Source organism: Danio rerio, chromosome 2, assembly GCF_052040795.2.
Source record: "Danio rerio strain M-AB ecotype USA chromosome 2, GRCz13ab, whole genome shotgun sequence".
NCBI lineage: Eukaryota > Metazoa > Chordata > Actinopteri > Cypriniformes > Danionidae > Danio > Danio rerio.
This window is the reverse complement of record NC_141022.1, coordinates 17601115-17627818: the sequence shown is the minus strand read 5'-3', so window position 1 is coordinate 17627818 and position 26704 is coordinate 17601115. Positions and strand designations below refer to the sequence as shown.

Below are 26704 nucleotides of genomic sequence, written 5' to 3'. Positions count from 1 at the left end.
AGCGGCCTCCATATGAATCGTTCAGCAATTCATTTGTTCCCAAACCCCTCCTTAGCACGAAGTTAATCTGCACTCATTGGACGAAGACAGTTTGTTGCGATTGGTCGACAGTGTTCAGCGTGAGACAGAGTAAAATGCCCAGCATGGCTTATCAACAATATTGTAGTCACAGTGCATAGTGTATGTGTGAGCATACCTGTCAACGCTCATGTTTTTTCCAGGATTCTCCCATATTCCAAACACAGCGGCCGCCTGTGACACGCTTCATAGTAGTTACTAACACCATAGTACACAGTACCCAGTTCTCAACAGTGTTATCAGTGCCGGCGCGCCCATAGAGGCGACCTAGGCAGAATAGTAAGGACGCCATCCGCAAACTTCCTGGTCCTCACTTTCATCCGTGAACCGGTCACTTTCTTTTTCACTTTCGGGTGTTACAAACCCTTTGATTAATTCAAAATAAAGAAAAAGTAAGTAAGCTAAAAATATAATATTTACAATATTTACAACACTGAGACAAATAAAGACGAGAAAAAAACAAGAGAGCTGGCAGAAGGGACGCAGGCGGCGCTAAAGAAATTAAAAGAATAAAACCAAACCTAAATCTAACTTCCCAGAAGCATCTATCTAACTAACTATGTGAAAACAGTATAATAAACACGCAAAGATCTTCCGAGTCCTAACTATCTTCTCTATCTAGCTATCCAAAAAGTACAAGGAGTGGCGCTCGCCTCTAACCTAATGTACTAAACAGCAGAGTAGTCCTAAGTGTTGCAAAATGTATGTCACGTGACCTTCTAACCTGTCTGCTTCGTCCAAGCCTCGTAAACAATGTAAACTGAGAATGATGTACGAATAACAGACGAATAACATGCACACAACAAAATACACAGTTAGACGGGGTTATTTCTAAATGCACGCAATAACAGAAACAAGCAGAAAAAGCAGAGTAACTGAAGTCAAGAGAGAGAGAAATCAAGGGACCAGCGAGTGGTCTGACGCACGCTTTTATGACGGGTGGTCTTTGCTTATTGGATGTGACGTAAGAGTGACGTAACCGGGAAGGAATGACTGACAGCTGAATGGACCAATGAACAGAGCCTGAGAATAATAAAAGTAGATATGGAAGAACAGAGCGAGAGAGAGAGGAAAAAAATACAGAGCAACAGAGCACAAATAACACAAATACATAAAACGGGTTGAGGGCAGCGTGATCGGCGTTCGCCTAGAGCACCAGTTCAGGTTGCTCCAGCCCTGAGTGTTATTCAGGCACCTCACCCCGAACCTAACCCTCTGGTCTCCCAGGTTTTCAGGGACAGATGTTGGCAGGTATGTGTGCAGTTAAACTCCAGCATATAGTTCTATTCCTAACCGTGACACACATTCAGTATTAATCCACACAGAGGCAAAAGAACAAATCTGAACCTTGACTGCCGCACGTTAGAGCTGTACAATTAATCGTAAAAAGATCGCGATCTCGATTCGACCCCCTAGACGATCTTAATCCAGCATTTCTACGATTCTGTCAATCATATTTTCAAGTTCAGAAGAGAAAAAAAGGCAGCTGCACGAGTCTTTTCATTGTTTCACATAAGTAGCTCAGTCACATGGACACCTCTAAATGATGTTGAATGAGTCACATACTGTGTTTTTAAGGTATAATTCACCTAAAAATGCAATTTTTGTCTTCATATAATGATGTTTTTGCGGCTGGAAAATCACACGTGACATGAGCTGCTGACCATGAGCTGTAATCATAGAGAGGGCATCTACTTTAGTGAATAGAACCTGCATATGTTGCTAATAACAGGTAATACAGTTGTAAATAATATTCAGTTTGTGGCATAGAGTGATCGTTTGGGAGCCGCAAGCGAAGTATGAACAAGCAGCAGTCAAAATGAAACCGAAAGTGTGCACGTCATTTAAATGGTCATATCGCATTTAAGAGTTATGATTACGACAAGCATTTGATATGTTTTTTCGTTCATAGCGGACACAATTTTTTTTGTTTACAATGTCAGTATAACTACTCTAGCCTATATATTGTTAAATATAATCTGATAAGGGCAAATGTCTGATTTTACCAGTGAATAAAATTGTATAATATGACAGATTGCAAGCATACATCTTGAACATAATAATTCAACATCAGATTTCTTATAAGTAGAATATAATTATTTATAGAAGCCAGTAGACCTACACATAATATTAATATTGATGTTTTGCCATATGTTTAATTTTACCATACCTTTATTTTACATCAACAGAATCGTGAGAAAATCGTGATCTTTATTTTAAGCAAAAAAATCGCAATTCTCATTTTACCCAGAATCGTGCAGCTCTACTGCACGTGTGTAGGAACAGCTGACGGTGACCTTGAACAAATGGCCGATGAATTCTCTGTAATGTGTAGATTCCAGAAGCACTCGAACTGCACAAGGCTGGGCTATAATCCTGAGGCATTTTTGCAAAAATAAACCTCAACCACTGACTCTTCAGTTTCATCTTTGGGTAGAGAAAATAACAAAAGCTTTCTCCTCGCACTTTCAATAATATCCAGCAGAGCACAGCATCTTCTTGAATTCAACCGGCGTCTGCTACAGTGATTGTCTTCCCCTTTTTTCTTTGTTACTGTTTGTGGGTGAGGCCGCAGGTTTCAATTTTCCGGGGTTTGCGCGCGCAAAAATTGGGCGAGGCTTAAATTTCGTATCCACGTCACGCCTAAATGGTTAAAGACTCATTATCAAGACGATTCATTTGAAGCACTATGAGTCGACTCTTTTATAAATGAATCAATAGTTTTAAACATTGTGTACATATGTGTTTCAGATTTAAGCCTTCACTTCCCTAGAGCTGTTACACACTACATGGAAGGTCATTCTCAAAAACCCATAATTTAAGGAACTATTAAGTAAATTGTTTTAATGTAATTAAGCATCTGTATTAAAAAAATATTTTGTCTTCTATAAAATGTTGTCCTGTAAATGTTTTACTTAAACCACATGTTTTAAAGTAGAACGTAGTAAGTTGTAAGCTCTCTGTAAGGTAATGTGTAGTTACATTATGTGACATAATAACCAATCAGAAGCTAACAAATTGCTAAATGGGAAATTAGCATGAAAGGCAAGAGAACCAAATATGAAGAAGTGATCAAAATAAAAACATTCAACTATTCAACTTGAAATTATTTTAATAACCTACAGATGAAAGCAGAAAAGAACAGGATAAGTTTATGTCAACCTTTTCAACTGAGGTGGTATAGAGGGTTATTTTAGCTAGAAGGAATGAGCCACCAGAGTAAACTAGTTTGCACCAGAGATGTGTTGACAATGAAATCGAAGCTAAATTATAATTATACTTGACGAAAGGGGCTGACAGAGATGTATTTAGAGTTGTATTTTACTGTTTTATAATTTATGAAAGCACAGGATATCCAATGTAGGAGTGTAAAATGGTGAAATATGTTTTCGACAACCTATGAGCCTTCCGACTGATTATAATACATCGGTATTAAAATTCCCTGCTTCATTTTATTCACTCCTTGATGATAAAGTGCTCTCAACATGTACTATATAGAGATTAGAGAATCAAGTAAGTAATTTCAGACACTAGTTTAAGTGTCAGAGTACATAAAGTATGTAAATCCTGATGTTCTTCTGTTGTCCTCCTCAGAGAATGTCCATGTGGACCTTCACTCTTAAGGTTTGGTGGTAAAGCAAAAGACTTCTCACCCAGAGCCAGATTTCGCTATTGGATGGGGTGAGTGAAGCTTTTTTTTTTCCCCCTAAATGCTTTATCTCAAATAGACGTCTAAAGCGGTGTGATATTTATTGTATGCAATAATATTATGACTGTTGCTTTAACAGCTGGGACTGTTTTATAAAAGTGGTTAAGAAAAGCAGAGATTAAAGTTAAAAACCTGACTTTAATGAGCCGAACTAAATGTCCACGCTTAAATTAGTTCCATAATAGCAAGTTGAAAATCATTGCATTTAAAGAGCCCATATTATACATGAAATAGGGTCATATCTTGGTTGTAAGGGTCTCCAACAACAGTCTAATATGCATGCAAGGCCAAAAAACACTTTCATGGTCTTATAATCTGCATTTATTTTTACCTAATTATCCCAGCGACTCCTGTATGAATCATCCAGTGATTCATTTGTTCCCAAACCCCTCCTTAGCGCGAAGCTAATCTGCGCTGATTGGACCAATGACAGTCTGTCGCGATTGGTCGACTGCCTTCAGTCAGAAAGTGAAATGCCCAATAGCTAATCAGCAATATAAAAAGTATTCACAGTTCATACACGCTCGATAGTGTAGGCGTGGATTTTAGTTGCCATACACACACAAAAACAAACACACACCTCCGGACGACAACGCTCCCGCTTCCACCCTCACCTGCCAGGTTTTAGCCTGAACCCGACCGATCCCGCTTATATTAAGAATTTGTTGTCCCGGTGCCCGACCCGCCCCGCCCCGTTTTCTGCCCACCGCGCCCGATCCCGCTAAAGAGCGGGGGAGAACAAAACCAAAAATCACCCAGCTATACAGTCCAGATAGCCAAGCTGTCTGTATAAACACACACACAGCACCAGGCACACACACACAGACAAAGCTCTCTCTCAAACGCACGCGTGTGCACTAACACACACACACAAGCACCAAGCAGACACACAGGCAAACCTCTCTCTCTAATCCGTGATATTGCTAGACAGCCCGCTCCCGTCCCAAATTAAACCCGTTACCGACCGCTCCTGCGATTTATTCGGAAATTTATTCCCGTGCCGCAGAAATTAGCCGCGGGAATGCAGACCTCTACCATGGAGCTCCGTAAACAAAGCAGCACGTGTCGCGTTTTTAATTTGACTTTGCACGCGATAAGAGAATATAGCCAGTTAACCTGATACAGTACACGCGGTTACAAGTAACAAATCACAACTAAATACATTTGCAAGCTAGAGTCAACGAGGCAACAACTTTAATCGCACTTACTTACACTTGAGAAATGGAGGAAGAAACCCATCCTGACGCCCATCAGTAAGTTAACTTACTCTTTACTGATCCTTCCTTTAACAAACGCAGATGAAGTATTCTTTGTAGCATGTAGTTTCCAGAAGTTTCCAGTAGTTTCCAACTGCTTGGTTATAATGCTGATGTTTCATCTTTGGGTAGACCCTCGATAATATCCCTCTGCAGTGTGACTTCAATCGATCGGCATGTTTGTGTGCGTGTGTTTGTGGATGTGTGTGTGTGTCTGGGTTTCTGCGTCAGAGGGCGGGGCCTCAGGTTTAAAATCTCCCGGGTTTGCGCGTGCACGTGAATAACTTGGTTTCGTTCATACATCATGGCAAAACTTCTAATGACTCGGTATCAAGGCGACTCGTTTGAAGCACTATGAGTCGATAGTCGATATAGATGAATCAACCGTTTTAAACACTGTATTCTTACAGATTTAAGCCTTAGCTGGATACTTCACTTCACTTCGAGCTGTGTTACACACTACATGGAGGAGAATTTTCAAAAACCCATAATATGGGCTCTTTAACTAATCTGAGTTCAGTATAAATATTCTAGATAACTGCTTGTGCACATTACTATTATAAAACCCTAAAGGTCGAGCGTAGATGCATCGATTATGTTGTGTGCTACCATGGCATTGAAAACCGAAATGTTTCTAAAATGAGACATAGCTGTTAACCTAGAGTGAGCTCTGTTTGTTTTTTAGAGTTTATACATATAAGAATTCAAACATAATAATCAAAAACTACAGTACGGCTTGCAACAAAGCAAGAGAGAAAGCTGACAGGAAATTGTAAATATTAAAATATTGTCTATTATTTAGGTTAAATTAATATTTGTCACAATACATTAAAATTGTTCTTGCGCGCACGCGAGAGAGAAAGAGAGAACGCTAAGCCTACTGCCAATTGTTGCTTGCAAGAAAGAAGTTATTGCATTGCAGGCTCCCTGTAACATTCAAAATGTGCTTAACTTCACCACATTAAAGGCTCATGAAACACCAAAACACATTTTTTAAGATGTTGACAGTCGTATATGTGTCACACACTGCTAAAAACACTATTAGGACACATATTTTACTAAAAAGTGAAAATTGGTTGTTTTTGCGACATTTCAAGCAAATTCGTACTTCCGGCTTGAAACAAATTTTTGAAGCTGCGTCAAGGCCTTAAGATCTTAGCGTGTAGAGAGCATAGGTTTTTGCGAAAGGCAACCAGTGTTGGAGTGTGTGGTGGCTCCGGAGTAATGTGGATGTTGAGGGACAGAAGGAAATGATCGGATATTTGTAGTGGAGTTATTAGTGTTTGATCAGCGAAGCAATATCGTGTGTAAATAAGGTCTAGCTGATTACCTGATTTGTGTAGCAGAAGTAGGTGCTCTATTGAGGTCAAAAGAGGCAAGCAGAGTCTAAAAGTCAGCAGCTTGCGATCTCTCAATGTGAATGTTGAAGTCACCTAGCACCAACAAGGGAGTGTAGAAAAAGATGAGAGAAGAACATCCAGTTCATCTAAGAAGTGACCTAATGTACCCGGTGGGCGGTAGATGACAACCACATTTATGTAGAAGGGGTGGATAATAGTGACTGCATGGAATTCAAAGGAGCTGATTGTTGGCAGGGACGGTCTCAAAGTAAATTTCCATTCTTTGGAAATCAGTATTCCAGTCCCACCCCCTCTCCCTGTCTGACGAGGAGTGTGGGGAAAAAGAGAAATTAGTAGAAAGAGTATCATGTGTAGCAGTGTCCTCTGGCCTCAACCAAGTCTCAGTTAGAGCCATGAGATTAAAGTCAGAATATGTAGCTATGGAGGTAATGAAATCTGCCTTGTTAACAGCAGATTGACAATTCCAGACGCCCACGGAGAGAGCGAGTTGTGAAATAGCACATACATGTATTGAACGAAGGTTGTGAGGATTACGCCTGCAGCGTGCCTCTCGTGTTTTGCGAGTGTTAGTAACAACAGGAATTAGTAAACACATAATAAAAGTGCAATGAAAACAAAAATAAGTGTAAAGATAAAGTAAAACAAGAAAGTAAAGTACTCAAGTGCTTTGTCAGTGTCTTTGCTCGGTGGAGTCGATGGCGCAGGTAGAGTCAATGGCGCAGGTAGAGTCGATGGCGCAGGTAGAGTCGATGGCGCAGGTAGAGTCGATGGTCTTTACACTCGTCGGTCTTCACACAAGGCGGTCTTCATACGAGGTTGCCGCGGTGAGACTAGTTGCTTATATACACCCCAGAGCACTAGCTGATTGAATTCAGCTGGACATGCCTCGAGAGTAAAAACAACGCCCGACACTGCGGCGGACGGCGCGAAACCGTCCGCGTTCGACACACAAGCTCTTATAGTAACCAAGGAAACAGTGGCTTAACACTTCTAGTATTATACACAACTGAAAACAAGTTTAAATGTCCTAAAACTTTACACAAACAGCTGAAAACAAGTCCCCAAACCAATATTATATATTTATATATTTATATATTTATATATTTATATATATATATATATATATATATATATATATATATATATATATATATATATATATATAAATACTGTCAAAATTAATGCGTTAATGCATGCGATTAATTTGAAAAAATTTTAATTTAAATTTTTAATAATTTAAAAAAATAACGCAATTAAAGCCGTTGCAGGTTTTTTTTTGTTGGGGTGGACGTGTGTTCAACATGCAAGAAATATGGATAAGACCAAGAAAGCACTTTTTGAAGGCAAGTTTAAGTATGAAACAATTAGTCACATCACCAGGCTCTCCAGAGTTTCATGAAATTTCGGGTGTTTCATTTTTAACTTTCGACTTCTGTTTTAATGTAATATGATACCGCATGGTGAACAAAAAAAAAAAACCTCCACATTTCGTGACTTAGTGGTCCTTTAAGATAATCAAATCGCTGCTTACACGGTAGACTTTTAATAAGAGTATAATCTTAATCATATTAAAATCAGAGTATTGGTGTCTTATGTAAATGTACTTAGAAAGTCTCTGGTGAAGTCGCGAGCCGTTAAAGACAGCGCATTAGTCTGCCTTTCAGATTGAGCTCTCCAAGTTTAGCGTGTTTCCTCATTAAACGCAACGAAAGCTTCGCATTGTTGTATCAGAATCCTTGTGAAATGCAGCCATACTTTAGAATGTTTAGTTTAAGCAAATTTGTGTTGAATCTGAAGGGAGACGCTCCAGCGCGTTGTGTGTGTGTCTTTGTCAGGTCTGTTGAGGAGTGTCAGGGGTTAAGTGAGCGACGTATCGAAGTAGAGGCGTGCGCGCGCGCGAGACGTACCTAAAGAGTGGTGGAGGTGAGTTGCGCGCAACACACCTGAAGAGCTAGGAGGGATGCGGTGGAGAGGGGTGTGCAACGTATTTAAGGACCGAGCGGGAGACGCGCGATTTCAGGGAGATTATCATTCATTTCTCTGTGCATTTGCCAGATACTCCTAGTCTTAGCAACTGGATGAATGTAAAGGAGGTCTGAGCAAAATTGTTTCTACCTTATAATTAATGTTCTCAATTCACAGCAAAACAACTTTACAATGAGTGCAACTGTTTGTATCCAATAGTTTATTATTATTATTGTTTTCCAATTTCCATATCTGCAACGCCTGTATTTTGGCATGTTTTTGCAGTCCACTTAGAATACAAACGTGGAAATCAATGTTTTTTTTTTATTGGCATTGATGGTTTTAAAATTCAAAGGGCATTAACATGCCTGTATTTTAATTTCTGTAATAAATATGGCTGTCAAGCCAGGATCTTGATGATTTATTGTGGGTATGTTGCTTACATGAAGAAATCTGTGTTAAAAGTTAAACTAAATTTCTAATAAACAATTATATTTTGAATTTAAATAGTTTTTGTCTTGCGTTTACATTAATTTTACATTTGAATAGCCAAAATTACAAGTTTTAAGTATTTTAAATGCGATTAATTTTTTTAAAAAAATGTGAGATTAATTAGTTAATTTTTTTAATCGATTGACATCACAGATCTCTCTTTTAAAGTAATATTTTCTACAGAATGTGCAAAAAGCAAAAGCAAAATTTTGAATTTTGGACTAATCTAACAAAAAATAATCTGAACATCACAGTGCAAAAATGTGTACACCTAAATTAAAATGTTGAGGGAAAATATTAAAGAAAATTTTAATAAACAGGAAAGATAATCATCAGATACAAAGAAATATAAAATTACTATTAAGTGAATATAGAGTTTTCATCATTATTAAGCGGTTAAGTGAATTCAAATGGCATCAAAATACTGCACTTGAATGTTAATATTACCTTGATTAAGCTTGAACTTGACTTAGCCTGAGAGTTAGCCTGCCCTGGACCAGGCTAGTTTCCCAGCATAAGGTGCCAGAGTAACTGAGTTTGAACAATCGTAAATTTGATTTATGAAACCAAATCCGCCATAATAAACCTAACTTACCAAAATAAGCCTGGCTCATTCTCTAAGCTTGGTTTATGGAACAGGCCCATGACATTGTCACTGAGAAAAAAAAAAAAAAAGTCTCGAGTCACTGACTGTCTGAGCATAAAATTCAAACATTGAACATAAGATACTAGTGCATGGGTGTATTCAATATATTTATAAGATATGATATAGTTACATAATATTGCAAACAAAATTAAGTTTTGCAATCATCAGTAATGATCATGATTGCAATCACTTGTTTTAAAGTAAATGGCTCTTTTGAGCAAATCGTTTGAACAAATGATTCAGCGAATCAGTCCTTAAAGAGTCAGTTTACCCAAAAATGCAAATGTCCTCTCCATTTACTTGCACTCAAGTGGTTTTAAACTATTAGGAATTTCTTTCTTATGTTGAACACAAAAGAAGATAATTTGAAGAATGCTGTAAGCCAGCAGCCACTAACGTCAACGGCTCCTCCTTTACAACATTCTTTAAAATACCTTCTTTTGTAGTGAGTCAGGTTTAGAAGATATTCAGGATGACTAAATTATGACAGAATTTTGCATTTTTAGTGAATTATTAATTTTAGACAGGGACTTGCTGCCACATACAGCTTGTTTTAGTTTCAAATTTAACCATCCATGACTGACATAAACAGCTAACTAGCTACTAGCACAAAAACCACAGTCGGCAAAACATTGTTCAATTATCTTTATTTGGAAAAAATTTCCAAATGCTGTCAGGAGAGTTCTAATAATGTGCTTCTGGTGTTGTGTTTTGCAGGCACGAGCTGCCATTTGATCGGCACGACTGGATTGTTGACCGTTGTGGAAAAGAGGTCAGATATGTGATCGACTACTATGATGGAGGCCTGGTGTCCAAACACACCATCCTCGATGTGCGTCCAGCCTTCGACTCTTTAGGAGCCGTTTGGGACCGTATGAAAGTGACCTGGTGGCGTTGGACCTCAACATAAACTTACTGGACATGAACTGTTGGATAAACAGGAACTATTATTTATAACCAAGTCTGTGGAAGGTCTTTTTTTTTTGCATTTGGAGTCAGAATGGCTTACTTATATTCCTGTGATGGATCCATTAGGTGTAAATTTTGAAACTATTTAAAAAGAATGTGGCACTATGTGCTATTGCAAACATACTGCATCTTATAATAAACAGGAAATGCTGTTAATCTTATGAAGGTGTTCTGGTATACATTAGGAAATGCACAGTTTGGTTTTTAGAATCTATAGTTGGCAAATCAGTGCTGCTTTATCATAAGACATCCATAATATTAACAATACAGAGTCAAGTGGCTGTGTAAATATACACAAAATCTGATAGATACAAGTTTTTCTTCATTTACTACTCTTTTCTCAGACCAATTATATTTATTTCTGACATAAAGTTAGTTAAAACAATTTATTGTAATGCTCATTAAAATATTCACACTTTTTTTGTTTAAAACAGAATATAAAGATGTAATATTTTGGAAATTGAGTGGATCATTTGGAAGTAAGTGGACATTGGTGCTTACTCTTTAAGTACACTACATTATTTTATGCAGTTCACAATAAGCTGAAAGAATGTAAATATTGTTAAATAAAATAAAGGTCTGGGTTAACTTAATATGTGCCAGATACTACTATTGTGCCATGTACTTTTTGTACTAAAATGTAAAAGTAAAACAATAGTTTAAATAAAAAGAAACATTACTTTATAAAGAAACCCACTATTAAATCCCACTATTCCCCCATGTTTTAATTTTACAAGAAAATTTGTTCATTCAATTTGCTTGCATTTTGCAGGGTTAAATTGTCAGTGCTTTCATTTGATTACAATAGATCCATAAAATGCCATAACTGCCATCAATAATAATCTCTATGCTCTTTTTTCATATATATACATAGTCCTGAGGGGTATTGCACAAAAGCAAGGAAAAACGTGAGTTTCAAGCTATCCCAACTGAATTTAGCCATGACTCAGTTGAAAGTCGTCTAAAGTTTCTACTGAGATTTATTCTTTGCTAATTTGTTAATTAGTTTCGCCTCTGCATGTGATTCTGTTAAGTCTCTGAATGAAAGTAATGGGAGGTCCCAGATTAGAGGGCAAGAGGACCCTTTTTTAACTTGATACCTGATTGGCTGACATCGTGTTTAATCCATATTTCCATCCCTGATTCTGTGACAAATGTTGTGGTCTTTAAGAATGCCATGACATGAACGTGCAGTTATCCTGGTTATCTACATCAGGCTTAACATGACAGCATGTTCTCATCCTGGATCAGCAAATGTCCAATGGACTAAGTCTTTAGGAGCTAATTGAACTAGATCAAGCCACACTTTTCTGTTCTCCTGGCTACTTTTGTGCAATATCGCTCCTCTGTTCGATAATTATGGTGGCTTGAAAAGCCAACATACTGTTATCTCACGTAAACTTATTATTATTCTTCTTCTTCTTCTTCTTCTTTCTTCTGAGACTAATTTTAAAGTGTATCTCCTCCTAAACTTTTCAAGCTTCATACTTCAAACTTTCGTCAAACCTTCAAACTGGTCTGACTCGGGTTGCTATATCTGTTCCAACTGATCCGACTTTCGGTTTTCCGAAAAACGACCCGGAAAATTCCCAAAATTCCCATTGACTTAACATTGGGTCAAACTTTGTGACCTCATAACTCTGCATCAGACTGTCCTACAGACTTCTAACTGGGCTCATTTAACTCAGTCTAGCAAGCAGCCAATAACTGATGACCTTTAAACTTACTAGCCACTCCCTAGCAACCACTTTTGGCACCCTAGCAACTGTCCCATAGACTTCCATTGTAAAAGACTGCCATTGACTTAACATTGGGTCAACCTTTGTGAGCTCATAACTCTGCATCAGACTGTCCTACAGACTAGAGTCAGGCCTCATTCAACTCAGTCTAGCCAGCAGCCAATCACTGATGACCTTTAGACTTACTAGCCACTCCCTAGCAACCACTTATGGCACCCTAGCAACTGTCCCGTAGACTTCCATTCAAAAGACTCTCATTGACTTAACATGGGATCAAACTTTGTGAGCTCATAACTCTGCATCAGACTATCATACAGACTAATGGCTGAGCTCATTTAACTCAGACTACCAAACTGCCAATAACTGATGAGCTTTTAACTTTCTAGCCACACCCCTAACTACCACATACTGCACCCTAGCAACTGTCCCGTAGACTTCCATTAAAATAGGCCTACATGCATATCTTTGCATAGCAGTGTCATAGAGACATGGGAGTTGGTTCTTTTGACTTAGACAACCAACCACATTCAAGTTCACTCTGTAACCTCGCCCATAGCAACAAAACAGAGTACCCTAACAACCATTCTTCAACAGCTATATCTCAGCATCAGAACATCGTAGAGACTTGGAGATTGGCTCGTTTGACTCATGCTAGCAAACGGAACTTCCCATATGCTACACATGCTAGCAGTGACTAGCTACATGCTAATATTGACTAGCCAAGTACTGTAACTTGCTAGAAATGCTTACTAAGTATAAATGTTTTATCAAGCATGTATGTGAGGCTTGCCTAGTAACCAACCAGGGTACCCTAGCAACTGCCTAGCAACCACCCAAATTACCCTAGCAACCGCCTAGCAACCACCTAGCAACGGCCTAGTAATGCCTTAGTAAGGGCCTAGCGACCACTCAGGACACCCTAGCAACTGCCTAGTAACGCCTTAGCAATAACTCAGAAAACCTTAGCAACCACCTAGCAACACCTTAGCAACCACCTAGCAACCACTTGGGACACCTTAGCAACCGCCTAGCAACCACCTAGCAACCACTCGGAACACCCTAGCAACTGCCTAGCAACGCCTTAGCAACCACCTAGCAACACCTTAGCAACCACCTAGCAACCACTCAGGACACCCTAGCAACCACCTAGCAACGCCTTAGCAACCACTCAGAATACCCTAGCAACCATCTAGCAACCACTTAGGACACCTTAGCAACCACCTAGCAACCACTCAGAACACCCTAGCAACCACCTAGCAACACCTTAGCAACTACCTAGCAACCACTTAGGACACCCTAGCAACCGCCTAGCAACACCTTAGCAACCACCTAGCAACCACTTAGGACACCCTAGCAACTGCCTAGCAACACCTTAGCAACCACCTAGCAACCACTCAGAACACCCTAGCAACCACCTAGCAACACCTTAGCAACCACCTAGCAACCACTCAGGACACCCTAGCAACCACCTAGCAACACCTTAGCAACCACTCAGGACACCCTAGCAACCACCTAGCGACGCCTTAGCAACCACTCAGAATACTCTAGCAACCGCCTAGCAACACCTTAGCAACCACTTAGGACACCCTAGCAACCGCCTAGCAACACCTTAGCAACCACCTAGCAACCACTTAGGACACCTTAGCAACCACCTAGCAACACCTTAGCAACCACCTAGCAACCACTCAGAACACCCTAGCAACCGCCTAGCAACACCTTAGCAACCACTCAGGACACCCTAGCAACCACCTAGCAACACCTTAGCAACCACTCAGGACACCCTAGCAACCACTTAGCGACGCCTTAGCAACCACTCAGAATACTCTAGCAACCGCCTAGCAACACCTTAGCAACCACCTAGCAACCACTTAGGACACCCTAGCAAAACCTTAGCAACCACCTAGCAACCACTCAGAACACCCTAGCAACCGCCTAGCAACACCTTAGCAACCACCTAGCAACCACTTAGGACACCCTAGCAACCGCCTAGCAACACCTTAGCAAACACCTAGCAACACCTTAGCAACCACCTAGCAACCACTTAGGACACCTTAGCAACCACCTAGCAACACGTTAGCAACCACCTAGCAACACCCTAGCAACCACCTAGCAACACCTTAGCAACCACCTAGCAACCACTCAGGACACCCTAGCAACCACCTAGCAACACCTTAGCAACCACTCAGGACACCCTAGCAACCACCTAGTAACGCCTTAGCAACCACTCAGAATACCCTAGCAACCACCTAGCAACCACTTAGGACACCTTAGCAACCACCTAGCAACACCTTAGCAACCACTCAGAACACCCTAGCAACCGCCTAACAACACCTTAGCAACCACCTAGCAACCACTCAGAATACCCTAGCGACCACCTTGCAACACCTTAGTAACCACTTAGCAACTAGTCAGAACACCTTAGCAACTGCCTAGCACCACCTTAGCAACCACCTAGCAACCACTCAAAACACCCTAGCAATCGTCTAGCAACACCTGAGCAACCACCTAGCAACTAGTCAGACCACCTTAGCAACTGCCTTGCACCACCTTAGCAACCACCTAGCAACCACTTAAAACACCCTAGCAACCGCCTAGTAAAATGCTAATTCATGCTAGAATCATGCTAACAACATGCTAATTCATGCTAGAATCATGCTAGTAACATGCTAGTTTATGCTAGAATCATGCTAACAACATGCTTATTCATGCTAGAATCATGCTAGTAACATGCTAATTCATGCTAAAATCATGCTAACAACATGCTAATTCATGTAAGAATCATGCTACTAACATGCTAATTCATGCTAGAATTATCCTAGTAGCATGCTAATTCATGCTAGAATCATGCTAGTAACATGCTAATTCATGCTAGAATCACGCTAACAACATGCTAATTCATGCTAGAATCATGCTAATAACATGCTAATTCATGCTAGAATCATGCTAACAACATGCTAATTCATGTAAGAATCATGCTACTAACATGCTAATTCATGCTAGTAATATGTTAACTCAAGCTAAAATCATACTAACATGCTATTTACACTTTAAAACCACTTCAAACTTTCAGATTCGGCTTTTCAAGCCACCATAAAGTTTGTTCTCAAACTTTAATATCTAGTTTCTCTCTACTCCTGTGATGACTGTGGTTCTGCAAACTTTATCTGGATCTGCAAACTTTATGATCCTGGTGTTGGTCTGAGAGCACATGAACCCAGGATGCTCATTTCTCAATCCCGAGCTCCATTTGTAAAGTTTGCCGGAGGTTCTTCAAATCACACTGATGTCCATCTTGTCCACCATAAACATTCCTCTCAGAGAGTTCTTTTTATGCTTTAAGTTTGAGTCGTGGTGTCCTTTGTTTTCTGTAGAGTTTCCTGAGCCAGAGCCAGTTGCAGCTGTTTTGATTTCAGAGCTCCCCTCTCAAAATCCTTAGTCACAAAGTTTCCATCTAAAGTTGATCTGATCCTAGATCTTTCTGGAACGCTCCATTATAGGATCTTTTTAAGTCCTCTGTGTTTCCCTTTGAAGCTGAAGAAGTTCCTCTAGAAATAAATCAAACCTGTGTGGAACATTACAAATAAATTGAGATACACTATAAATATATACAGTTGAAGTCAGAATTATTAGCCCCCCTTTACATTTTATTTATTTATTTATTTATTTATTTATTTTAAATATTTTTCAAATGATGTTTAACAGAGCAAGGACATTTTCACAGTATGTCTGGTAATATTGTTTCTTCTGGAGAAAGTTTTATTTGTTTTATTTTGGCTAGAATAAAAGCGGTTTTAATTTATTATGAACCGTTTTAGGGTCGAAATTATTAACCCCTTTAAGCAATTTTTTTTTTAGCTCTCTACAGAACAAACCATCATTATACAAAACTTGCCTAATTACCCTAACCTGCCTAGTTAACCTAGTTAAGCCTTTAAATGTTACTTTAAGCTGTATAGAAGTGTCTTCTTGTCAAATAATATTTACTTTCGTCATGGCAAAGATAAATAAATCAGTCAATAGAACGTAGTTATTAAAACTATTATGTTTAGAAATGTGTTGGAAAAAAAATCTTCTCTCCGTAAAACGGAATTTGGGTTAAAAAATAAACGGGTCTAATAATTCTGGGGCTAATAATTCTGACTTCAACTGTATATAATACCAAACAATGTATAAGGCAAAAATACACACTACAAATACTAATAATAAACATTGTGATACAGAGGTGCAGGAATGATATCAAAACCCGAATAATTCACTGTGGGATCCTTTGGGTTTTTTCTGTTTATAAGTAAAACAACGTCTGTGGTAAACATAACTTGATGATACTTGAACTTTTTTCTTTAGAATGGAAATTAGATATTGAATTTTTGAATAAGTTGTATTTTAAAGGTGCCCTATAAAGGAAATCTGGGTATACCTAGGTATGGTCAAATAATAGGAGATCAGATGGAAATGGGCATATCATGAGCCTCAGACACCATTGTTTTCTCATTCTAGTGCAAATTCCATGAGTGTAAAACCAAAAATGTCAATCAGAAAACAAAACAGACTGTTGCATGACTCACAGGGCACCCCCTTAACATTTTTAAAATAAAACGTTTTAAAAATAGCGGAGAAAAAAACTTGCATTAAGCAAGACTTGCCCAAGGCCCAAGACTTGCATTAATAATAGAATATGCGATCTGCTCACTCACAGACACAAGTGACTGGTAACAAAATTACACTTGAGTAAGGCTTTAGACACTACAGTATTTCTAAAAACATTTTAAAATAAGCAGCGCAGTGCCTCAGGACTGTCACCTAACAGCTTAATATAAGCTAAATACATCTGCTTATACACTGGTCACAGTTCTTACTCTAACTAAATGCTAAATCTTTTAGTTATTTTTTAAATTGGAAAGCTGAATACAGTAAGTTCTTTATTTGCATGTTTTTTTTTCTAGAATTAATTTTGAGATGAATCTCTTCACTGTGATTCTGCTTTGTCTGTGATGAATTATTAAATCACTAACAAAACCACATCAAATATGTAAAGAATGTTTATTTGTGTTCTGTACATTGATGACATGTTAGAAATGCATGATATTTATAAGTCTTCATGTACCAATCTCTGCTTTGTTATATGCAAATATACAATGTACTAGTCATTAATAGTAGACCTGTTGTCTAACTGTTCTAATTTTTCCACATCTGTCTGCTTTAGACTGGCTGATGTGTGTCGTCGTGGCTCTGGTTTCAGCTGGTGCTGCATCTTCAGCTCCTCCAGCATCCACACAGAGTCTCACAGATGCAGCAGAGGAAGCTCAGGATCAGGAAGCTGTTCTCTGCAGTTCCTCTGCCATTCCTGCTCACCCTCTACAAATCATTGAAAGCATTTATCTACACTGACTCTAACAATGCAAAGCCACGACTGCTGGCATTCAGATAAGTGTAATGCCACTGGCCACCTGTTCACTGCAACCAGGGGTGGCACTCAATGTCATCTAAACTGGGCCGATCTGCTGGCGCTGCACTGAGACACCAGCGAATCAGCTGACGGCACTCTGTTCCACACAACACAGCCTTCAGAACCACAAAAGCACAAACTTCTGCTCGCTCACCACATCATCTTCATCTCTTACCTGTCGACAGCTTCCTCGGGAAGTGCAGTCTGCTTTTGGACGTGACCGTCCGTGTGCCTCTGAAGGGGAAACAGTCGCACAGGATGTTGTAGAGAGTCACGCCGATGGACCAGACTGTCAGTGGAGAGGCATGATAGCGATGATGCCGAAACCACTCAGGAGGAGCAAAAGCAGGAGTGCCTGAGAGACACAAGAAGAGCACAAACACACACTCTAAAGGCTCCAATAAACACAAACTCCCTTTGGAGGATCACAAGTTCACAAACATCCTCAGAGCGTTTCCTTCAGTCACACAAACCAACCTGCAAAGTATCTGTAGGCCGAGTCCTTCATCAGATCTCCACAGCCGAAGTCCAGCAGCTTGATGTCATGTGAGTCTGTGGAGATCAGCAGGTTCTCTGGCTTGATGTCCCGGTGCAGGACGCGGCGCCTCTGGCAGTGTTTCAGCGCCGCGATCAGCTGCACCAGCACTTTCTTGGCCAGAGGCTCGTCCAGACAGCCGTTCTCCTCACAGAAACTCTGGAGATCTTGGCAAGGAGCTGGACGCTCTAGGATCAGGACGTAGCGTCTGCGATGGTCAAACCAGTCCAGCAGCTGCAGGACACTGGGGCAGACAGGAGGTGAAGAGACGCGGGTCATCAACGCCACCTCCAGCGGCAGACGACCCTGACCATCCTGCAGGACAAATGCTCCATTACATCCAGGACTGAATCAAACACAACAGATTAACGCTCAACTTACAACTTTCAGTCTGGTGTGCGTCCGCTCTTTAGACACATACTTGATGGCCACCTGTAGACAGATAAAGCACAGTAAATCAGCCCTGCCTGATCGGGACACGAGACATTTACTGACATCAACATTTCTAAAGCCTGTCTGAATGAAGAAGTGAAGGAAAAGTCTTACTGGCAGTCCATCAGACCTGCGGATCCCAGCAAACACAGAGCCGAATCCGCCTCGTCCCAGCAACGGGCCCTTGGCATACTGGTCTGCAACACAGAAGAGCAGCAGAAATGTGTTGAAGAGAAAACATGAGCTGAGTCTCTTTAATGACCAATCATTTCACAACTGAGTCTCCACTATAAGCCTGTGCTGACCTCTGCGAGAGCGTTTGGCAGGTCTCCTAGACGAGGTGGACGCCGTTTGCTGCTTCCTCTTCCTGTTACTCTGATCTGTGGACACTGAATCGGCCAACAGGGAAGACAGAGGTGCCAAATAACCAGGAAGCCCACCAGAAGCGTCCCGTGTCTCTGTGTCCTGAACTGCTGTCTGGGTGAAAGCTGCACTCCTGGATCTGGAGCGGCCTGAAGATAAAATATCACAGACAGCAAACACTGATTATTGATTATTAATAAAACATCACTCACTGTCAGTGGTCACACTGCATTATTGCAATCATTACAACTGATTCAAGGAACAAAATAATTTATTAATAAATCTGTTTGTTTTTTCATTAAATAAAACAACATTTATTAGTTAGCAGGGGATATTTTAAGATTAAATGGCTTGATTTACACAATCTTCTTCATATTCATTTATTTAAACACTGTAAAACACAACATAAACATAGCAATAATAAACAAATGTCAAATGAAGAACACTCACTTCCTCTTTCAGCCATTTGCGCCATGAAGACCGTCCTGCAAAACTCCACCACAAGAGAAAATACAAACAAGAGAAAATATAATGACAAATTAATAAAAGACAACTGAAATGTCAAACAAACAAGTAGAAAAAAGGCACAAACTAAAACAGAAATGACAAAAGAGCAATAAAATAAGCGTCTTAACAAGTAATCTGAACGATTAAAATAATTATGTATTCTTTTCAAAGAAAATATCCTCCGATGTCGTCCTGGAAAGAAAGTCTCTCAGAAATCCTCAGGGCTTCTTGAAGAATCAGTTTCAGCACAAAAGTCTCTGCAAGTCCCTAAATTCGCCTCTTCTCTCAACCAAGATTTGTCAGCGCTTTCAGTGTTTATATATCGAGTCATAAAATAACACGCGTTACTATAGCAACTCTAATTTGAAAAATCACTCATGTGGATGACGTAGCGCCTAAACACAAGGAATCTATAAATATTTTTTTTTTCTATTTTTCATGTAATTATTGCGATTAGTAATTAATCACCCAAAGGAAGACTGAACTCTTAAGAAATTATTTGATAAAATAGAAGGTGTTAATTTTAGACATTATATAGTAGATAGCTAGACGCCTCATTCTCCGATACGTCAAACGTACGCGGCTGCCATCTTAATCCGGTCATCAGTGCGCTATAAACAGACGCAACTGAACAGAGGAGCTGCAGTTTTCTCGGATATAAAATATAATAACGCTTATATTTATTAACTGGATATAATTCTATGGTGTGGAAAAACTCCAGTTATCTATAAGAAAGCTCAAACTTGTTATGTATATTTTATGGTATACAGAGAGATGTATTATCAATAAATGTGTCTCCTTTGTCAAAAATAGTGCTGGAGTCATCTTGTTTTTCTTACAGTTTTAAAACAGTTAACAAAAACATTTTATAAATAGTAATGAATAAAAGTAGAACACACACACACATTTTATTATTATTATCTTTTTTTAATCATCTCCACTTATCTGTAATGTCTGTTTCATTCTGAAGTGGCATAAGAAATTAACATTAATAATATTAATAATTTAAAATTATTATCGCAAATAATCCAGTACTGAAATAATATATTTTAAACAAAATATATAATAATAATAATAACAACAATAATAATAATAATAATTATTATTATTATTATTATTATAGGTAAAAAAATAAATAATAAAAGTGCTCGCTCTATAACTTCTTAAAATTCGGTTTTTAGTTATTTACTTCTAAAACGCTTCAGAAAATTTACAAATTAGTATAAGTGAGCTACGTTTTTGATTATCAAAGTAATTACGTATTTTTCGCGTCGATTAGTTGACATTATTGAGCCTTTAGATTAGATTAGATTTTTAATAAATTATTATTCTTTTTAAAAAAATCCTTGCTTTGGCTGGTTAAAGGAAGAAATGTATGAAATATCCGTTTATTATTTTATTCATTATTTTCATAATTTAATTGTGACGTCAGATTTCCACATGAGTGATTTTTTAAATTTGAGTTGCTATAGTAAAGCGTGTTATTATATGACTAGATATATAAACACTGAAAGCGCTGAAGATCTTGGTTGAGAGATGAGGCGAATTTAGGGACTTGCAGAGACTTTTGTGCTGAAACTGATTCTTCAAGAAGCCCTGAGGATTTCTGAGAGTTTCTTTCCAGGACGACATCGAAGGATATTTTCTTTGAAAAGAATACATAATTATTTTAATCGTTCAGATTACTTGTTAAGACGCTTATTTTATTGCTCTTTTGTCATTTCTGTTTTAGTTTGTGCTTTTTTTTCTACTTGTTTGTTTGACATTTCAGTTGTCTTTTATTAATTTGTCATTATATTTTCTCTTGTTTGTATTTTCTCTTGTGGTGGAGTTTTGCAGGACGGTCTTCATGGCGCAAATGGCTGAAAGAGGAAGTGAGTGTTCTTCATTTGACATTTGTTTATTATTGCTATGTTTATGTTGTGTTTTACAGTGTTTAAATAAATGAATATGAAGAAGATTGTGTAAATCAAGCCATTTAATCTTAAAATATCCCCTGCTAACTAATAAATGTTGTTTTATTTAATGAAAAAACAAACAGATTTATTAATAAATTATTTTGTTCCTTGAATCAGTTGTAATGATTGCAATAATGCAGTGTGACCACTGACAGTGAGTGATGTTTTATTAATAATCAATAATCAGTGTTTGCTGTCTGTGATATTTCATCTTCAGGCCGCTCCAGATCCAGGAGTGCAGCTTTCACCCAGACAGCAGTTCAGGACACAGAGACACGGGACGCTTCTAGTGGGCTTCCTGGTTATTTGGCACCTCTGTCTTCCCTGTTGGCCGATTCAGTGTCCACAGATCAGAGTAACAGAAAGAGGAAGCAGCAAACGGCGTCCACCTCGTCTAGGAGACCTGCCAAACGCTCTCGCAGAGGTCAGCACAGGCTTATAGTGGAGACTCAGTTGTGAAATGATTGGTCATTAAAGAGACTCAGCTCATGTTTTCTCTTCAACACATTTCTGCTGCTCTTCTGTGTTGCAGACCAGTATGCCAAGGGCCCGTTGCTGGGACGAGGCGGATTCGGCTCTGTGTTTGCTGGGATCCGCAGGTCTGATGGACTGCCAGTAAGACTTTTCCTTCACTTCTTCATTCAGACAGGCTTTAGAAATGTTGATGTCAGTAAATGTCTCGTGTCCCGATCAGGCAGGGCTGATTTACTGTGCTTTATCTGTCTACAGGTGGCCATCAAGTATGTGTCTAAAGAGCGGACGCACACCAGACTGAAAGTTGTAAGTTGAGCGTTAATCTGTTGTGTTTGATTCAGTCCTGGATGTAATGGAGCATTTGTCCTGCAGGATGGTCAGGGTCGTCTGCCGCTGGAGGTGGCGTTGATGACCCGCGTCTCTTCACCTCCTGTCTGCCCCAGTGTCCTGCAGCTGCTGGACTGGTTTGACCATCGCAGACGCTACGTCCTGATCCTAGAGCGTCCAGCTCCTTGCCAAGATCTCCAGAGTTTCTGTGAGGAGAACGGCTGTCTGGACGAGCCTCTGGCCAAGAAAGTGCTGGTGCAGCTGATCGCGGCGCTGAAACACTGCCAGAGGCGCCGCGTCCTGCACCGGGACATCAAGCCAGAGAACCTGCTGATCTCCACAGACTCACATGACATCAAGCTGCTGGACTTCGGCTGTGGAGATCTGATGAAGGACTCGGCCTACAGATACTTTGCAGGTTGGTTTGTGTGACTGAAGGAAACGCTCTGAGGATGTTTGTGAACTTGTGATCCTCCAAAGGGAGTTTGTGTTTATTGGAGCCTTTAGAGTGTGTGTTTGTGCTATTCTTGTGTCTCTCAGGCACTCCTGCTTTTGCTCCTCCTGAGTGGTTTCGGCATCATCGCTATCATGCCTCTCCACTGACAGTCTGGTCCATCGGCGTGACTCTCTACAACATCCTGTGCGACTGTTTCCCCTTCAGAGGCACACGGACGGTCACGTCCAAAAGCAGACTGCACTTCCCGAGGAAGCTGTCGACAGGTAAGAGATGAAGATGATGTGGTGAGCGAGCAGAAGTTTGTGCTTTTGTGGTTCTGAAGGCTGTGTTGTGTGGAACAGAGTGCCGTCAGCTGATTCGCTGGTGTCTCAGTGCAGCGCCAGCAGATCGGCCCAGTTTAGATGACATTGAGCGCCACCCCTGGTTGCAGTGAACAGGTGGCCAGTGGCATTACACTTATCTGAATGCCAGCAGTCGTGGCTTTGCATTTGTTACGGTCCTGAACTTAAATAAGACTCGTGACCAAAAAGACAACGTAACATAATAAACAACGGCCAAAGTTCTCCAGCTAAATTATTTATTAATATAACATAACCAACAAAACAATCCAAATTGACAAGAGATGGGGAGCCCAACAACATAATAAAGAACAACTAAACAAACCTAAAGCAGGTTGGAGCTCCCCACTCCAAACAAATATCAAGAGGAAAGCATAAAGGAGAACACAACAATAAAGCCGTCAAAGACTGTGGTGACGTGGAGGAATGAGGGGCCGTAGAAGTCCGCTTCCGTTCGATTTAAAGGCCTGACGCCACCAGATTAACCAATAGAAAACTGAAAAGGGAAAAGGACAAACAAGATCAATTGAAAGTAATTATTAATGGCAGGAGTGAACGCCACACGCAACACCTCCACCCCCAAAATGGTGAATGGTAAACAAAACAAAAAGACAATAAACACCACCCATCACCATATGGTAATACGTGACATCGCATCGGCCAGCACATTATTTTTACCGGCAACATGTTTCATGTCCAAGTTAAAGGCTTGGACAAACAAAGCCCATCTCATTAAGCGTTGGTTAGAATTACGCATTCTATGAATAAAGATGAGAGGGTTGTGATCAGTGTAGACTGTTATTGGATAAGATGAAGATCCAATATAAACCTCAAAATTGTTAAGGGCCAAAACCAGCGCCAGAGCTTCTTTTTCGATTGTGGAGTATGCTTTTTGATGTTTCTGGAATTTTTTTGAAAAGTAGCACACTGGGTGCTGAACTCCATCAAGTCCATCCTGCAAAAGCACAGCGCCTGCCCCTACATCGCTAGCATCAACAGTCAATTTGAATGTACGGTCGTACACTGGAGCCGCCAAGACGGGTGCATGCATTAAAAGGTGTTTAAGTGACTCAAAAGAATGTTGACATTCCGGTGACCATTTAAAAACCGACTTCGGACTTAATAGGTCGGTGAGAGGAGAAACTACTGTCGAAAAATTTTTACAAAAATTACGGTAATATCCCGCCATTCCCAGAAAGCGCTGTAATTCGCGACGTGTGGAAGGGACTGGAAATGACGTGATAGCCTCAATCTTGGCGTGTACTGGTTTTACCATGCCACTGCCCACAATCTTACCCAAGTAGACTACCGTTGCTTTTGCAAAATCACATTTGGCCAAATTAACTGTTAAATTGGCATCAGTCAGTTTCTCAAAAACCTGTGTCAACTGATGGATGTGTTCTTGCCACGTTTTTGAATGAACAACGATGTCATCTAGATACACCTCACATCCTGGCACTCCCCCCAACACGCAGTTAACTAACCGCTGAAATGTCGCGGGCGCATTGCGTACCCCAAAAGGCATTACTGTATACTGTAAGAAGGCATCAGGTGTAACAAATGCCGAGATTTCCTTTGCACGTTGAGTTAATGGCACCTGCCAAAATCCTTTAAGAAGGTCTAACTTTGTCACAAACACAGCCGACCCCACACGGTCAACACAGTCTTCCATACGAGGAAGAGGGTGACAGTCAGGTTTTGTGACACTGTTAACCCTTCTAAAGTCCGTGCAGAAACGTTCAGATCCATCAGACTTCATAGCCAAAAGACAGGGCGAGCTCCATGAGCTAATACTAGGTTCTGCAATACCATGCGCCAACATATAATTGACTTGATTTTGTAGTCGCTGACGTTTCACAGGGTTGACGCGGTATGGATGTTGTTTAATCGCAGCATTAGCACCAACATCGATGTCATGCAGCACATGAGTCTGAGATGGAACATCTGAAAACAGGGAAACATGACACTTAATTAATTTAAATATGTCTGTTCTCTGTAAATCAGAAAGATGCAAAAAACAAGAGTCAAGATTAGCAAGCATCTCAGAATTTTTTAAACATCCTTGAACTGTAGCCACGGATGGACTCTCAATGTCGCCGCCAGCTTCAAGATCAGACAGCGACTCAGAGTTCTCAATGACACTGTCAGCACCCGATGACAACCCGGAAAATGATTGTACCTGTAACACACTTGAGACAGTTGAACACTCAGTGTTAGGCATAGATGGAGCTGTTTTTATTTTTTTAGAGCTGTGAGGAATCATTTGCCCACGATCATAATAAGGTTTGATCATGTTGATGTGGCAGAGTCTGCTACGACGAACACGGTCGGGGGTAGCAACCACATAATCCCTATCACTTACCCTTTTTTCAATGACATAAGGTCCACTATACCTCGCTTGAAGGCTACAGCCAGGAATCGGTAAAAATACCAAAACTTTGTCCCCCGGCTTAAACTGTCTCTCCACACTGTTCTTATCAAACCAGTTTTTCATCCTGGATTGAGCAACTGCTAAATTCTGTTTAGCCAGTTCACATGCACGATGTAGCTTGTGCCGAAAAGAGCTAACATAATCCAGTATATTTTTTTGTTCCGATTCATTCAACCAATTGTCTCGCAGCAATTTCAAAGGGCCACGGATATTATGTGCAAACACCAAGTCTGCTGGGCTGAAGCCAGTAGATTCTTGCACCACTTCTCGAGCTGCAAACAAAAGCAAGTGCACACCCTCATCCCAATCCTTTTCAAACTCCAGGCAATATGCACGAAGCATTGATTTAAGGGTCTGATGAAATCTCTCCAATGTGCCCTGACTTTCAGGATGGTAAGCACTTGAAAAGTTATGGGATATTTTCAGCTGATTGGTGACCTGTTTAAAAACACGAGACATAAAATTTGTTCCCTGGTCCGTTTGAATTACCTTGGGAAGCCCAAACAGTGAGAAGAACTTGGTCAGTGCTTTTACTACTGACGTGGCCGTAATTTTGCGCATGGGTATGGCCTCAGGAAAACGTGTTGAAGCGCACATAATGGTCAACAAAAATTTACTGCCAGATTTGGTACGAGGCAATGGGCCTACACAGTCCACCACGACATGGTCAAACGGCGAGTCTACAGCTGGAATAGGATATAAAGGGTAAGGTGGAATCGGTGGATTTGACTTTCCAGCTATTTGACAAGTATGACATGTTCTACAATGCCACTTCACATCCCGTTTTAGACCTGGCCAAAAAAAATTACGCAAAATACGATCATAGGTTTTGGTGACACCCAAATGACCAGCTAAGGGGTTGTCATGAGCTAAACTGAGTATTTCACCTCGAAGCTTTTTTGGAACAACAATTTGTGTTACAGTGCTCCAATCATCATGCACAGAAGCAGAAGATGGCGTCCACTTGCGCATTAAAATGTTATTTTTGACAAAATAACCAGACACATTGTCGATAAGCTTTTCTTCAGGGACAGCCAATTCATACAGAGAAACGAGCGAATCATCACTCCTTTGTTCAGAAATTAGATGTTCTTTTGACATACGAACCCCACTAAAGCTCTCAGACAGCTCAGAACGTTCTAGCACATTGTCAGCTGATGAGTTTTCACATTTTCCATCCAACTCTGTAAAATCAGAGACTAAAGATGGAGAACTCAGAAC

General features: G+C 40.1%; 3 protein-coding genes across 10 annotated transcripts in view; 2 read left to right on the top strand and 1 right to left on the bottom strand.

Moving 5' to 3' along the window:
- The window catches only part of hccsa.1 (holocytochrome c synthase a), a 33599-nt gene extending 22962 nt beyond the window's left edge, over positions 1–10637 (top strand). For 3 of the 7 annotated variants that reach the window (XM_087239242.1, NM_001002498.2, XM_087239246.1), the window contains 2 exon segments: positions 3673–3759; positions 10225–10637. In XM_087239242.1, the coding sequence (XP_087095368.1) occupies positions 3673–3759; positions 10225–10417 (280 nt within the window). In that variant the 3' untranslated portion in view covers positions 10418–10637. 7 annotated transcript variants of the gene reach the window in all.
- An 892-nt stretch (positions 10638–11529) lies between these two features.
- Positions 11530–19578, bottom strand: LOC141378001 (serine/threonine-protein kinase pim-1). Of its 2 annotated transcripts, none has more exons than XM_087240602.1 (7): positions 19442–19578; positions 18934–19140; positions 18743–18825; positions 18578–18628; positions 18139–18511; positions 17837–18016; positions 11530–15777 (listed from the first exon to the last, which is right to left on the bottom strand). In XM_087240602.1, the coding sequence occupies exons 1-7, from the start codon at positions 19464–19466 to the stop codon at positions 15761–15763; spliced, it is 936 nt and encodes a 311-aa protein (XP_087096728.1). In that variant the 5' UTR covers positions 19467–19578; the 3' UTR covers positions 11530–15760. The 2 variants fall into 2 exon arrangements, with proteins under 2 accessions (XP_087096728.1, XP_087096727.1); XM_087240601.1 differs by lacking the exon at positions 11530–15777 and adding an exon at positions 15994–17758.
- Positions 19579–21200: 1622 nt separating this feature from the next.
- On the top strand, positions 21201–23231 carry LOC147846304 (serine/threonine-protein kinase pim-1-like). Its single transcript, XM_087240603.1, has 7 exons — positions 21201–21372; positions 21674–21880; positions 21989–22071; positions 22186–22236; positions 22303–22675; positions 22798–22977; positions 23056–23231. Exons 1-7 carry the CDS (start codon positions 21348–21350, stop codon positions 23145–23147), a joined length of 1011 nt encoding a protein of 336 aa, XP_087096729.1. The 5' UTR covers positions 21201–21347; the 3' UTR covers positions 23148–23231.
- Positions 23232–26704: the final 3473 nt, after the last annotated feature.